General features: G+C 45.1%; 1 protein-coding gene across 50 annotated transcripts in view; it reads left to right on the forward strand.

Annotated features, from left to right (window-relative positions):
• Window positions 1–15,157, forward strand: part of MAGI1 (membrane associated guanylate kinase, WW and PDZ domain containing 1) — a 480,329-nt gene that overhangs the window by 427,442 nt on the left and 37,730 nt on the right. For all 50 annotated transcript variants that reach the window (XM_083491069.1, XM_083491085.1, XM_083491061.1 and 47 more), the window contains one exon: window positions 8,431–8,647. In XM_083491069.1, coding sequence (XP_083347195.1) covers window positions 8,431–8,647 — 217 coding nt within the window. The remainder of the gene's footprint in view (window positions 1–8,430; window positions 8,648–15,157) is intronic.

Consider the following 15,157-nt stretch of genomic DNA (forward strand, 5'->3'; position numbering starts at 1 on the left):
TTTTTGCCTTGGTGCAGAAGGCTAGATTCTGTACACACTTAAATACGCCGCTGTTTCCTCCATCCAGCCAAGCAATAGCCATTATCAAAGTTCAAGGAGCCAGGCAAAAACACTCAAGTACAATGTGAAACAGGACCAGTGAGGGCTCTGGCTGCAGAGGGTCTATGGCCTGGGGAGAGGGCCAAGGGCCAGAGAGAGAGGTTCGGAGGGCCGTTAAGCTAGGGATTCTCTTAGCACATCATGTGAACTGGGCCATATTTTGCAGGTAATGATTATCACTAGAAGGCCAAATTTGCATGTAATGTATCAGTATGGTTGATGCCAGGGCACAAACTGTGTATGTTGGCCTCCATCTGTCTCAAGAGGTGGGGGGGGGGTCAAACTGCTGCATTAGCAGCACCAAAGTGACCTCCCCGGGGCGCAAGCCTGGGCAGTGTGGATGGAGGTCCTGGACTGCCTAGGCAATGACCCTCCTCTTGGCCTCGCTGATGGGAAAGCAGAGCTATATGTTTGGTTGCAAGAGTTGCCGGAAGGTGCCATCAACCATTTTAGGGACTCCACTCCAGATTTGTGTGGGGTTTACTCCTTAGTCTTTTCTTCTCCTGAAGATACCCTGCAAAGCAGTGGAGATTTAGGATCAGAGTTTTACTTCTCTTAGATGGGCTGCCTTCCCAGGTTTATGAGCCCCATCTGCCCCTCAGTTCCCTCTATGGCACATGCAGAAGCTGCCTTCTTGAGACCTTAAGAAGCAGGCTTACAGCCTAGCAAGTATACCACTGCCAGGAAAATACGGTTCCAGTAAATCTCATAGAAGCACCTGCCTCCTAAGGTGTCCTATCTACCCCTGCGCACCTGTGATTTCAAATTAAGTAGCAAGATTTTTTAAAGAAAATAAAAGATGCCTGTCGAGACATCAACATGTGGAAGGATCATTCCCCTTTATCATGCATGTGCAGGCTGTCTCTTGCCAATCAGCGGTGGGAAACTTTAATCCCACACCTCTTTATCTGGCCCTTAGGATACACACCCCAGGCTGTGACCCTCCCCTGACTCCATCCCACTTGCTACGTGCCCTCCTGGAGTCTTTTGTCTAGCCAGAATGGCCCCTGGAAGATTACCCACAAGGGAATGTGGCCCTCAAAAAAAGTGAACAAGAAGTACGATATTAAATTTTCCTCTTCTCCAGGAGGGTCCACGAGCCTGTTTTAAGACTGGCAAGCTGTTGTGGAATACCCGCCTGTGCCAATAGCTAAATTCCCAGCTGTCACGATCCAAAATATTGGTGTCAGCCCATTCCACAAAGACCCAACTGTCTTTTGCTTCCTATGAATGAATGGATGTGTGAATGGAAGAAGAAAGATCGTGGCTGCCAGTCTGAGACCCCAGCAGCTGGGAATCTCAGTGCCGATAGTTCTTTGCAGTACAGGAAGAAAGGAGGGTCCGTAGGCGAATGAAAAACAACCAAGAGTAGTCCACCAGGAACTATATACCCAAGACAGCTGACGATCTGGGGGAAAGAGAGCTGTACAAAGAGGGCTGCTGCATTATCAGTTTGCAACCAAATTCTAGTAAGGGAGACAATGAGTGGGGAAGGTATCTTTTAGAAAATATGCTGCACCCCTTCTCCTTTCTCACAATGTTTATCATGCTGAAAGTGGCCTTCATTTGAATCTCGTTGTAGTCACTTGCTAATATGTCTACTGAGCCCTCATCCATTCTCCTATAGATGCTCAGCTCTGCTACGCTTTTCTAGGTAGCAGCATGTTTGGAATGTATCACAACATCAGGCAAAAACTTCTTTAGCCCAATAATTTGTTGCAGACCTGTAGGGTAGCACTGCTGCATGGTTTCAGCTTACAGAAAGGAGAAGCATTAGAGATTTGGCTGCAGTGTATCTTGAGTCCATTCACTTCTCCCCCCCCCCACCCCATCCCAGTCAAAATCTCTGGTGACACTAAAGTACACAGAAGGTTACCAACATCATTACTATGCAGAAGCATAAGAGTTGAAGGGGACCTCAGTGGTCATCTAGTTCATCTTACTACCAATGCAGTGGTTTGAAGGGTTGTAGCCAATGCTCAGCCTACACAGAATGGACCCACTGACATCAACGAGCATTATCAACTGGCATCTACTACATTCATTGGGTCTACTCTCAGCAAAAGTTAGTTGCTTGCAATCCTCCATATTTGTCTATAGCTTTTTCACGTTGACAAATATGTTTATGATATATGTGTGATAGAGAGAGATGAATTCATGCCACACTCCCCTGGCTCCCATAGCATGGTCACCTCCCAACTGGACTAGAGCTTCCATTGCACCCTACCGTGCTTGGATGATGCATGCTGCTCCGATGTTGGCCAACCACAGCATTGGGCATTTGCCAATGGGCAGCACCCTTAGGGAGGTCCGCTGCCAAACCAACCAGGCCTCTCAGCACTTGGCAAAGGAAAGGTTTGCACTTGCCACTTTTAATTCTCTGACACCCCTCCTCTGGAGCTCGTGACATAGTGTTGCTCCAGAGGTATATGGGGGAACGAAAACGGCCAGAGTCGGCTGCAGTACTTAATAATATGACAGGCGGTTTTGCTGCTGCTATGCCCACCTGATACTGTTAAGGGTGGGCCCTCCTTCAGGACAACTAGGGTCCTCCCAAAGAGTGCATGCTAACTGCTGCTCACTTGTCTCCATAAACATGAATGGATACCACTCACTTAAAAGCAGAAAGTGAAGTGATGTTCTTAGGGACCTTGTTGAGTTTAGGGAACAAATCCCTCTCCCATCTCTGATACTGGGCAGTCCATCCTTTGCTGACAAAGCCCTCTTGGGCACCCACAATTCCCTTCTTGCATCTCCCATGGATTCCCACAACTATGGGCTCTCTTCCACTCCTCAACCATGGTGGGTATATACAGTATATATGCGGTCCATAAATATACAAAATGAAAGAAACAGGGTCTTGGATGAAGTGAGATGACTAGGCGTGACAGTAGATTAGCAACCTTGGAGACAGACAACTTGTCAATTTTATCTGCAGACCGCACTTGATTATGTGCTTTGTGGCAGAAGTGAACTTCCTTAGGTCAGGGTTTGAAATAAGAGTCCACAGATCACAACTGGATATCTGGCACATCTGAAAGGATTTCCCAGTGTGGACATGAGGAGGCATTTCTTCTCTCTCCTAGCCAAGTATAAAAATAAAATGACCCTTTGCACTCTTCCTTACATCAGTAAAAGTAAGGCAGACTAGTAGCACCTTATTTAAATACTCTAGTATTTCTTAGGTGTTTCCTGTGCCACCCTTTACCATAGTGGCCCCTTCCTGTTCATATGATGCATCTTGTGAGGTGGGATAAACCACTGTGGCATCTTAGGGGAGCATCCGCTTTGCATGCAGAAGGTCCCTGGTTCAATCCCCAGTAATCCCCGATTGGGTCTGGCCATGGCCCCTGCTTGAAACCCTGGATAGCCACTTGCAGTGTGGATAATACTGAGATAGATGTACCAGTAGTCCGAGTCAATATAACACAGCTTCCCATGTTCCCCTGAAGATTTATATGTGAAAATTCAGTGAATTGTTTGGCATTTCCACATTATCTTAATTTTTAATTTCTCTTAAGTATGGTTTCTGTTGCTTAGTCTTATGACACAAAATCTAGATTTGCAGATTTCAAAGAAATGATCTCTTGTGAGAGGAAAAACACATTTCATGGATTTATTTATGCAGCTGGTAATATGTGTTTCTGTATCTCTCCATTTCCAATTTAATGAAGTTTCTGCCTTGACTGTATAAACAGGCTGCTGCACACACACAAAAAGGATCTCCAGCCTTTAAAAGCAGCTTCTCTTTTCTCTGTATGTCCAGTGTGGGTGCCTAACATCTAATACGGCTGACTTTAAAAGGGACAGTATCTAATAGGAGAAATGTTTCTAGCCCCCCCAGAGTGTGTACATGTCCCACTTGGAATGCATGCTAAAATCATTCTAAAATAAAAGCTTGCTATCACATGGGCAAAGTAAACTGTGTCCCCTTTCACCCTTTCTAATGCCAGATTCTGCTGTGTGGGAAGGACCCGCGAAATGGGCCCCACCCATAGAGGCAGACCTTTCAGTGTTAAGTAGCCACATGAAATAAACCCATGGGAAAGTGGCTGCCATACCACTTCAGCAGCGTCTCAAAGGAGAAAAGCCTCACATGGTGTGTTAAAATGTAAGCCCCTAGTTCATACTGCCTTAAAAAATATTTATTTTTTTTATTTATTTGATCAAAACCATATCATTTAGTACACCCTTGAGTCGCTCAGAGGCTTGATGTGGTGCAGGTACACCCTTCCCACCCCAAAGATAAAGTGATGTGTAAGCTGCATGCTCCAGGAAGGTTTTGAGCTCATGGTAGCTCTGCTGATGCAGCGGAGGGGGACGAATGATACAAAGGGTGCCTTAGTGTGATTCGGCCCTTCTGTGGAACAACCAGCTCACAAGTCATCTGGCCTAAGTCGCCTAGAGCAGTGATGGCCAAACTTGGCCCTCCAGCTGTTTCTGGACTACAACTCCCATCATCCCTAGCTAACAGGACCGGTGGTCAGGGATGATGGGAATTGTAGTCCCAAATCAGCTGGAGTGCCAAGTTTGGCCCTCACTGGTCTAGAGGTAGGTAGCCGTGTTGGTCTGATGTAGTTGAATTTTTTTTAAAAAATGTTCAGTAGCACCTTAGAGACCAACTAAGAATTAGTTGGTCTCTAAGGCGCTACTGGACTTTTTTTTAATTTTTAAAATTTCGACTACCTCTGTTTTGTTTGATTGAAGGGAAGAAAGACTCTCTGCAAAGGAGAAGGAGAGACACGGGGTCAATCTGGACCAGTGGAACTGAGCTGGCAGGTAGATTGGTCTCTCTTTCCTTCTCTGCCTCCCTACTTTCCTTCAGTAAAGGGAAGCGAGAGGGAGAATGAACATCTATCTGTTCAGTCTCTATAGTGATGCTGCTACTGAGAGAGAGGGAAAGGTAGACTGAGGCTGTTTTGCCCCTTGGCTGCCCTCTTGAGAAACAGCACCTGGGTCCTAAAAGTTGCCAGTGTGTGTGTGAGAGAGAGAGGGGGGGGGAGAGAAATAGTTTCTTCACTGTATTTTGGAGGTGCAAAAGAGAGGGAGCAGGATGAGGGAGAAAGGCTCAGGTAACTAGATCGGTTGAACAACTGCCTCCATCCCAATTTATCTGCAAGGCTGGGCTAATCTTTTACTTCCTATTTTGCTACCCAGCTTTCAAAGTGGCTGAGAGCGTTTCAAACCATCTTTCTGATCCGGTCGTCCTGAAATTTGACATATGCAATTATAGATGGTGGTTTGTTCCCATCTTTATAACTCCTGTGGCAAGAGTGTGGACACCCAAAAGGGTATCTGCAGTGTCTTATGCTAGTGTACTTCGATGAAAGAACATTTGTCTATATCTGAAGGTGGTTTTCACAGTGTTTGTCCCAAACTTCCATATTATTGTTCTTAGCCAAGTGGGAATTAGCCATATTTGCTGGGGAAATAAATTGTCGGCAGCATTAAAGCACCTGAAAAGCACGGGTGGAGAAATTGGAGATATCACACACGCTGCTCAAAATGTCATTTGAAGTCGAGAGTTAATTTCAAATTCAAGTCACTTGAGAGTATATCATTTTAAAGAAATGCCATTGGTGGGTCAAGAGCTTCAGCAGACATCAATAAAGCTCAATAAAGCGTTCCGGAGCAATTTCTGCTCTCGGGAGTTGCCACGCCCCTCCAACCAACAGCTATATTCAAAACTATTGTTAAATAGAACACAGCGTTTTCGGTCACAAAGAGCTTCTAGTGAAGTGGCGGTAGTCAACGCTACTTTGCTTTCTCTGCCCAGCTCTGCTCCTGCTTGCTAGTATTTAGTATAGTTCACGCAGAGACTGTGGAGGAAGGGCCACATTGCATGTTCCACTGACATGTGTAGCTATCTCTTCATTTTTCACCTTAATTAGCTACCACTGCAGCAAGGTGATTCTTACTGAGAAGGTAGCACCCAGAGAATGGAGGCTTATCCCTTCCTCGCTCCACTGAGATTGGAACAAATGTTGGGGAATAGCATGGAGGTTTATCACAAGCAGGGCCGGCCCACCCATGAGGCAAGGCAAGGTGACTGTCTCGGGCAGCCGGATTCCTAGGGGCAGTTGCTAGTTTCCTCCCACCCCTAGGGAAGAAATGGCAGGGGATGTCCTCTGGAGTCTCCTAGGGTCTTCACCCTCCCAATGTGATTCCAATAGAGTCCCTCACCCTTCCCACCGTGACAGCTTTGATTCCCACTTCAACCATTGGGTAAGGTTGATTTGTTCCCAGTCTAGATCTTCACTCACCCCTTCTTCCCTGGTGAGGAGAGGCACCATTTTGTGGTTCGCCTCCAGTGCCAAAATGTATTGGGCTGGCCCTGATTATATGTGCCAACATTGCCCGATGTCCTGCTGAGATGGGCTGGATGAATATTTCGCTCTATTTGCAGATGCTCCCCTAAAGAACAGCCAGAAAAGGAGAGGAGACCTATTGTAGCCCACGAATAGGGCTGCAAAATTAGAGGCCTGTTTTCCCTAAGCCCTGTTTTTTTGTTTGTATTTCTTGTAAAAGAGGTCTTGGTTCCAGCCTGCAGTCTTTGTAATTTACATGTGTTTTATCTGTTGGGTGCGCGTCCTCTTCTGTTAATACGAAATTATGTTTATGCTTTGAGGGGACGTGAAGAATATTTGAGCAGTCGGATGCTTAATTTAGTATTTTTCAAGCTCTGTTGTTGGGAATTCTTTGGAAATCCTAGCTAAGTGTCCTCAAGAAGATTAGTGAAGGCAAGCAGGCTTCCCTGAATGACAATTTGCCTTTTATTACTGCTCTCCGCTTGCAAGGAGTTGCTGCAGGAAAGGATTGGGAGCGTTGTTGAGCATGCTGTGTTCCATTGGAAGGTGACCATGTCCGAAAGGAGTGTTGAGCACTCCACATGAACTTAAGCATTAAGCACACCTCAGGGAAATGTTCTGGAATCCTCTGCAATGGTTCCTTGGCAGATAAATCAGCGATAGATGGAGATTTCCCGAGTAAAGAGTTTGAAAACCACTGGGTTGGTTTTTTAAAATAAAAAAATAAATGGGGATTCTACTTACTATTTGTAATTTATGTGATACTTCTCAGTACCTGCATGGGGCAAATGTTTTAATATGGGGACATAACGTTGCTCCAGTACTGGCTTATTGTAAAGTCTTGTGACCTTAGAAAAGGGCACAGGTCAAGCACTTCTAACTTTAAAAAGAAGATAGACAATGTTATGTAAAATGTATTGTCCCAAAGTTGCAGTTATCTAGAGTTGTCAAACATTATTCCCACAACAAAGTTTTTGTCTGATGCTTCATGTTCTAATAGAAATCGATGGAAGTGAAGGGAAATTGAGACATGGGAATTTAAATTTCCTGCGTGCCCATTTACTGGAGCTTAGGTTGCAAAGAATTTTGGCATGCTTCAGTCTTGCAGCAGTTTTAAGTACAGTATTCAGCCCAATTTCTCCCAACTTCTTTACTCCCAATTTTGGTTTAGAGTTATTTCATCTGTTTGGGAATTTCATCTGATGTGGCTCTTGGTCCATTTTGTTTCTTGCATCTCCATCACAGCTTGCGTGAATTTGCAACCCCCTTCTTTGGATCTGGCTGCAGGTCCATTAGTATGGGGCATGCTTTCACAAGGAGGGTGCATGGTGTGTGTGTGTGTGTGTGTGTGTGTGTGTGTGTGTGTGTGTGTGTGTGTCTAACAGAGTTTCCCTAGAGGAAGTTGAGTTCAGAACAGAAAACAAGGGGGGGGGCCTGTATCTTTCAGATTAATTTCTAGTAATGGAGTTTCGTTTGTCCACTTCTTCAGGTTCAGCACAGGTCCTGGTCAACCTGTCCTTGGTGGCAGGCAAAAGGCTGTGCTGCATGCATGAGAAATCCTGAATGCGCATGAGCATGCATGCATGTCAAAGGAAGCATTTTTATTTATCTGGTATTGTCCAGTTCTGACTGATGCTCTGCACCGCTGCTAGATTTTAGATTGTGTTCTTAACTGGGGGCGAAAACATATGGCGATACTAATGCATAAGGAAACCTTGATTTGTGTTGCGTCGGCATATGAAAGCTTGCATGGTTTTCTCTCTCTGTGTGTGATGAATGGCTTTCCCTTTTTGTGCATCCCCCTGTCTCTCCGTCTGCCTATCCTTGGGGAAATTCACCTGCTCTCAGCACAAACTGGAAATGGTAGAAGCCCAAGGAGGGACTTTATGTATTTGCGCAGGAGCACGCAGAAATGCTGAACGTAGAGGAAAAGCAGTGGGGGAATGGCTCAGTTGCAGGCCATTAACCTTCTTGGGATTCCCCCCTCCCCCTCCCCCTTCTTTTCTGGCTTCCTTCCTTACAGCAACCACTTGAAAGGAAAGACAGCCAAAACAGCTCTCAGCACAGCGTCTCCAGCCACCACAGCACCCACACCGCTTCACCTGTCCGCAGCACCCAGGTGCTTCCCGACTACCCTGCCACCGAAGCACCAGCTGCGGAGCAACCAGACAACGCTGGGCAGAAGAAGCCAGATCCATTCAAAATCTGGGCCCAGTCCAGGAGCATGTATGAAAGCCGACGTGAGTATCAAAGGAGACTTCATTATTTTGGCAGCTGCTCTAGATCATTGCCTTCTGTAACTCTTGGTTTAAGGGGAGTTCCCCCTCCCCTCCCCTAGAATGGGGGGGGGGATAGATATGTCTATTCATTTCTGGATAGGATGAAAGTGAGCAAAGCTGAGCATTGCTGAAGATGGGCATGGGGTGGGTGAATACAGTGCCAAGGAGCCAGAGAGACCAGCAGTTTACATGTAGTTGACATTAATCATTTTTTGATGGTGGTGAAGGAGCTTTGGCTTCTGTCAGCCTGGATGGCTCAGTTGGTTTGAGCATGGTGCTGATAATTCCACGGTTGCAGGTTCGATCCCCATGTGGGACAGCTGCATATTCCTGCATTGCAGGGGGGTTGGACTCGATGATTCTCCTTCCAGCGCTACAATCCTATGATTCTATGAACTTTGCAGCACAGTATGCCAGTACTGATATCTTTTCTTGTTCTTCAGCGTTTACTTCTTTAAAAGAAATCAATTTCTGAACGGGGAAATGTCAGACAAGCATAATATAAGAGGTCGCACCAATTGCTTTCCAAGCTTTGTGCTGAAGACACTTGTGGACCCAATCCTTCTAAGCTCTTAATTCATGAAGTAGTTGAAATATAGCCTCACAGTATTGTAGTATGGCTTGGCAACTTGTAGGAATGTCATGCCCTTTCAATGCCTATTCAGTTATTCCTTCATTCAGAGAGTGGGAGAGAGAGTCAGTGCTTTTTTCTAAAAAAAACTTTTAGGGGTACTCTCATTATCCTACTCGTGTTGAAATACTGCCCCTCAGCGAGGCCTAAGTTAGATTCACAAAATGTTTAGGGGTATGCGTACCCCTGTGTCCCCCCCCCCCCGAATAAAAGCACTGTATTAAGTCCTTTAAAAAGTTTTCAGTCTCTCTGTTTGCAGGTATAAAGGTTAAGGCCAAAGGAATAATTTTGCTAAATTAATGACAGCACTGCCTAGCTGACCCACATGCTGCCAAGCCATGCTCGCCTTTATCGTTGTGTGCTATTTCAACAATGCAGAGGTCGAATAGATACAGTAAACAACTTTTATTGTCGGTTATTAATAGATGCACCACACTAATAATTCAGCAGGGTTTTGATTTGCCTCCGAGAATACAAAATGGGTTTCAATCAACCCCCTTTTCTTCAAAGAAAATCAACCTCCTTTTCCTCTTCAGTTGCAATCTGTAGAGCATTAGTTACACTAGTAGAGTTATGTGGCATCCCGTAGAGTGAAGCAGCTCTCAAGCAACCTCCCATCACAAAACGCTGCTCACCTTGTAGACTTGGCGTTTCTGCATAGTTTGGAGTCATCTGAGTGGCTGAGCAGCTGAATCGGTTACATAAAATGTCATTAAAAAAATAAAAGGGAAGAACCTGGAAGCAGAGGCTTTGGGAAAATACTGGAAAATGTATTTTAGCAGCATGATATCTTGCGTTTCTTCTGTTTTCCTTCACAACATTCATTTCTTTTCGTATTTTTCTGGGCATGGCATGGATACACAACCCATCCTCACATGATCTTCTGCTCTCAGGAATTGTTTTCACAGAATCTCGTGCCCGCATTTTGTTCGTGGGACTACTTTTGATCTAGCAGGGGCATCTGCTAATGTAAGACGAGAGGGTTCCCCCCCCCCCCCCCGATTCCTCCTTCAGTCCTCCCTGCCACCTTCCAGTCCATCAGCCCTATGAAATGGATATTCAGGTGGGGGCGGGGTGGGCTGCAGGGAGCTGCATTGAAAGAGAGAGTTGGCAAAGAAGAAAAAATCACATCTCCTTCTCATGCTTTACTAATGCAACACCTTTTTTGTATGGTGAGAAGGATTAGGACAAAAGCAAAACTAATTCTTGGGCTCTGTGAAAGGCAGAATTGAGTTTGGGTATGTAGAAGAGGTCTGGGCAAAGGGCTTCCTTATCTGCCTGAAGAAAACAGGTCTCCTAACACCACAGTGCCTCCAACTCAGCTACGCTCTGAGCTGATGTAATGGCCGCTAGAAATGCCACTTTGAAAGTTAGCCACAGGGCGATGGAGGCTAACTAAGTTCCATGACGGACATCTGAGTGCTGGATAAGGCACCAGCAAGGACGCCTCTCTCAAAAAATGTGGTATGTGTAGATGACAGGGTAGCCTGGCCTAGTTTGGATAGCATAGAGGAAAGGGCATTTTAAGGTCATCAAGTCTTGTTCAGGTACAGTCCGGAGGAATATTAATAGCCAAGAGATTCCCGCTGTGGACCAGTCTATGTATTTTCACTCACACCACTGCGCAAATGCTTTGCAAGTGGCTGGGGTTTGGGGCAGGGCGGTTCTTGAAAATGGTGGAGTTCCTCCCATTAACGTTAAAAGTTATTTCCACTTTGGGGTTGAAGAAGGTGGAGCAGACTCCTCCAGGGCCACCTTTAAAAAGAAAGGGGTTCTTGCACTCACGGTAGCTTCTTCTAAAGTGATTTCTTACCCAAGCCTTTTAAGAGACCAACTTTGGCAGAGTGGGACATAAAAGTCCTCAGCAGCCCCACATTTCAAACTGCAGACCTGCATGGATGGATGAGCTCACTAAAACCTTGGAGATAGATCAGCACGTCATTTCGATGCATTCAGATGCAGTGCCAAAACAACCCAGCGAAAAGAAGGGAGAGATTGCCCTCCAGCGACTTTGTGGTTCTACCAATTTAATTTGCAGATCAATGGCTTCCCTTTCCTGGGGGGCCAGGGCCTGTGTAATGCAGCCTCCCCAGCCTATGGCAGACTAAGGTTTGGATGCTGATAGGTTTGGGGATTTACTTAGGAAATGAATGAGGGTCTAGGAAGTGGGTTGTTTTTTTTCTTGATACCACTTTAGATGCTTCAGTCTTTACTGCCAAAAATATGTAGTGGCCAGACAGTATCTCTGGTTGACATATTGAACTGTAGATAACAATTTCAGGATGCATATTATGAAAATTGTGCATTGGCTGCCTACTGTTTAGCAGCAGGGAAATGCGAAACCGTGAAATATCTGGACACATGCAAGCCCTACAAGATAATACGGGAGGGAATAAACTGCCCTTTTGCCATTTTTGATGGCGGCATCACTTGTGAAGGTTTTTGTGCTCTTGTCCTACTACTTCCACTGCTCTGGATTTCCCCCTTCCCCAGCTGGATGCTCACATTGTCATTGTCTGTGACCCCCTGCAGCTATTCAGTACCAACTAAACAGTTAATTAGAAATTATCTAATTAGTCATTAGGATTAGCTTAGCAGTATTAACTGCTGCCTGTTCTGCCTTTTTAAAAAAAATTAACTTGGGAATTCGCTGCAGGACACAACTGCTTCCTAGCCAGTCCACCAACATGGCAAGTTTTATGCATTTCAGAGGCACTCCACAGGTTTGCTGCATGTGCAAATTATTTTATTTTATATGTGCAAATAGTTTGAAGCTTTGAGTGACTACTTATTTCTGAAGTTTTGCATGCATCCCATACCCTTTTTCCGTTGGCTTCTCACTGTACCACTTGACACCTTGCACTTCACTGTCCTTCGCTAGCTTACTGTGTTTGGTTGGGGACCAGCTCCTTTCTAGTCTACTGCAGTTGCAGACCACACAACTTTGTATCTTACAGATAATTTGCTTAGAAATGGAGAGGTGGAGAGGTATGATTCTCACTGAAGGTGCAAGAAGAGCCCAGGTTGAAATCAAAGATGGGACTTCTGGCTGGCCGCTATAGGAAACTGAATGCTGGATGTACTAGGGCCCTTCTGAACAACCAGGCCATTCCATGGGTTTACAGATTAACTTAAGAGGAGTACCTAAAATATGAAGACCCAGGGAAAGGTTATCCTTCAGAACATTGTCTTTGAACCTTCTGAATAGGCAGTCGATAAAGCACTCCCAGCTAGCTCCACCAAGCTAGGACCTGGAGTTCCTGATAAAATTTGGATTCAGCCCTTAATTCACCATTGTCTTAAAGAGCTTGATCCCAAACACATAATTTTCTAAAAATGAGTTGATTAAACAAAAATCAACACCATATACTATTAAATTACCAGTGCCATAGGTTAAATAAGTCAACACCGGTTCAGTAATTCCAAATTTTCAGGCAAATTTCAGAGGGTATGGTAACCTTGACATGCACGTTTTACTATTAATTCAAGCACTGCGTGTCTAAGATGAATTTCCCCAGTTGATAATTATTTGTCGGTGGTGATTAATTTTGATTTGGACAACAATCCAGAAGGACACCAATTTGAATTTTGAGAGTTTTCCTGTCACTAGCTTCCTCCATGCAGCCTTCCAACTATCTTTCAAACACCGTCGCATTTAAGAGACTGCAGACGTTCACTGAACTGCAAGGGTCATTTCTCTAGAGTTGAGCACAAATGGCCTCTTGACATTAAGAGTGGCCATTTTACCAAATTTCTCAGTGGGGTAGAAATTCTCCAATAGTCTTTAGGGCTGGGGCTCGCCATTTGCCGTTGCGGTAGCGCAACTTCCCTGTCTTTCGGTCTCTCCACCTCTTTTTCCTTCTTTCTTTGCTGCTGCATGTTGGACCATTTGGAACATCCTCCATGATACTCCAGGTCAAATCTCATTCCAAGTTGCTGTGTTTGTGTGGCAGGGAAGGGTTGTTAAATGGTCCCTGCCATAAAAAAAAATTGCTGGAGAAAATTCTGCAAAGTGGCCTTCTTTTGCAAAGGGGGTGATAAAAAGAAAAGCCTTGGCTCAGTGTTCATTTCCCACCTGGCTTTCCTTTAAGCACTTCTCAGACTTTTGAGTTAAAGGCATTTTGAGCACAACCTGACTTCAGCTAATGATAGGGAAATTCTTAACAAGCAGAAATCATGTGTGGGTGTCTTGCTTCTGCCCCACTGTTGCCTTGGTCATTAAGCCAGCATTCAGTTGAAGCATTTCTTGTTAAAAGACGGGCTTATTGGTTGTAGCCTTTTTGTGAGTTACACCTATCCATGCAGGAGATCTGCATTGGTATTTGATGTTTGAAATCTACCAAGGCATCGGGAGATAAATCATATTAAGGATGCTGTCTTCTCTGCAAAGGCAAATGAGCCTGTCCTCGAAGGGTGAGGAGCAATGTGCCTCTGCCTCCATCCTGGCAGTCTTCCCAGAAGTGACTTTCACTCACAGTCCTTTCCTTATTTAAGACGGAGATACTGGCAATAACATAATCCTGCGGAATAAAAATAGTGGCTCCCTCTTTCTTAAAGCGCCAGGCAGGTTGCAGAAGTACTCCCGCGCAAGAACAAGCCAATCTGCTTCTAATGGACATGAGCTGCTCGCGCAGAAGCAGCTGGCGGTGCAGGATTCAGCCCCAGGAGGCACTTGAGAGACCCTGTTTAACAGCACAGCTCTAAAGTGGACTGAGTTGTTTGTTTGTTGTTTAAGGAGTTTGGAGCATGTGGTTTTCCACATGCCCACTTTAGGTTCAACTGTCTTTTCCTCACCCACCCTTCTCCAAAAGAACTCTTAGTGCCGTTACTGTCATGCTGGTGTGAAATTGACAACCTGGGACATTATTCATAACTGTAGGGATTAAGATGCTACTTGGTTCTTTAACTGTAATAGGAGGATAGATTCTAGGTGGGATCAACAGACATCTGAGATTGGAAGAGCTATCAGAGAAGCTGGCAGTTTTAGTGGAACCTGTCTAGTAAATATTTGCACTTAAACAAAGCCAGACATTGAGACCTAGGAGGGAATTAGGCATTGGTCCTTAGGATGCTCCAGGGCCTTGGAGGTTCCAGGAGTTTATGGTGTGGAATAATCCAAGGACAGCAGGAGCACGATTTCCTCTATATCCAATGCCCAGGCTAGGAACACTGCTGCTTCTGCAGCCAACCTGGAACCAGGCACACTCAGGTGGGTAGGCTTTGGGGGGAACCCCAAAGTCTGCGAGAGCAAAATAAAAGAATAAATAAATTAAAATGGCCAAAGGAGTGGACGGAATCCTGAACAATGAGCACCCTTGCAAAGTCACTCAGCAGAGTCAGGAGAAACCCCAGAGCAGCTCAAAGGAGGCAGGGAAGACAGGGGAAAAGATTGCTCAGAAGAGCGTCATGCTGAATTCCTCCCTTGTGGGGGAATCCTTTAATGGCGGAGACAGAAAGAACTACCTTGCTTTAGACTTGTCTCAGAGACCACGGTCATCTCTGAGTCTTGCGGTGCCAAGATCTAAATCACAGTTTAGTCACACAGTCCGTCATCTTCAGTCAGTCTCAATTTTCCCTCAGTGGAATGGGAATAATTATTAATACTTAGTCTGGATGTGTGCCAATCCTATTGGAATGTTGTAAAACTATGCTAAAGCCCATGCCTTTAAAAAAAGACAAAACAAAGAACCTTTTTCTTCCATGAACCTTGTCTGCTAAGATGGCAGCTTCAAAGAAATGGTGGGCTTGTGATGATAAGCTGCTGTTTGCCTTCTTCCCCTTAAAGTTCATGCCACCTGTTCTTTTGCATACCTTTGTACTACTTTTAAAATGCTATTTCT

Source organism: Podarcis liolepis (genome assembly GCF_965112155.1).
Source record: "Podarcis liolepis genome assembly, chromosome: 2".
Taxonomy (NCBI): Eukaryota; Metazoa; Chordata; class Lepidosauria; order Squamata; family Lacertidae; genus Podarcis; species Podarcis liolepis.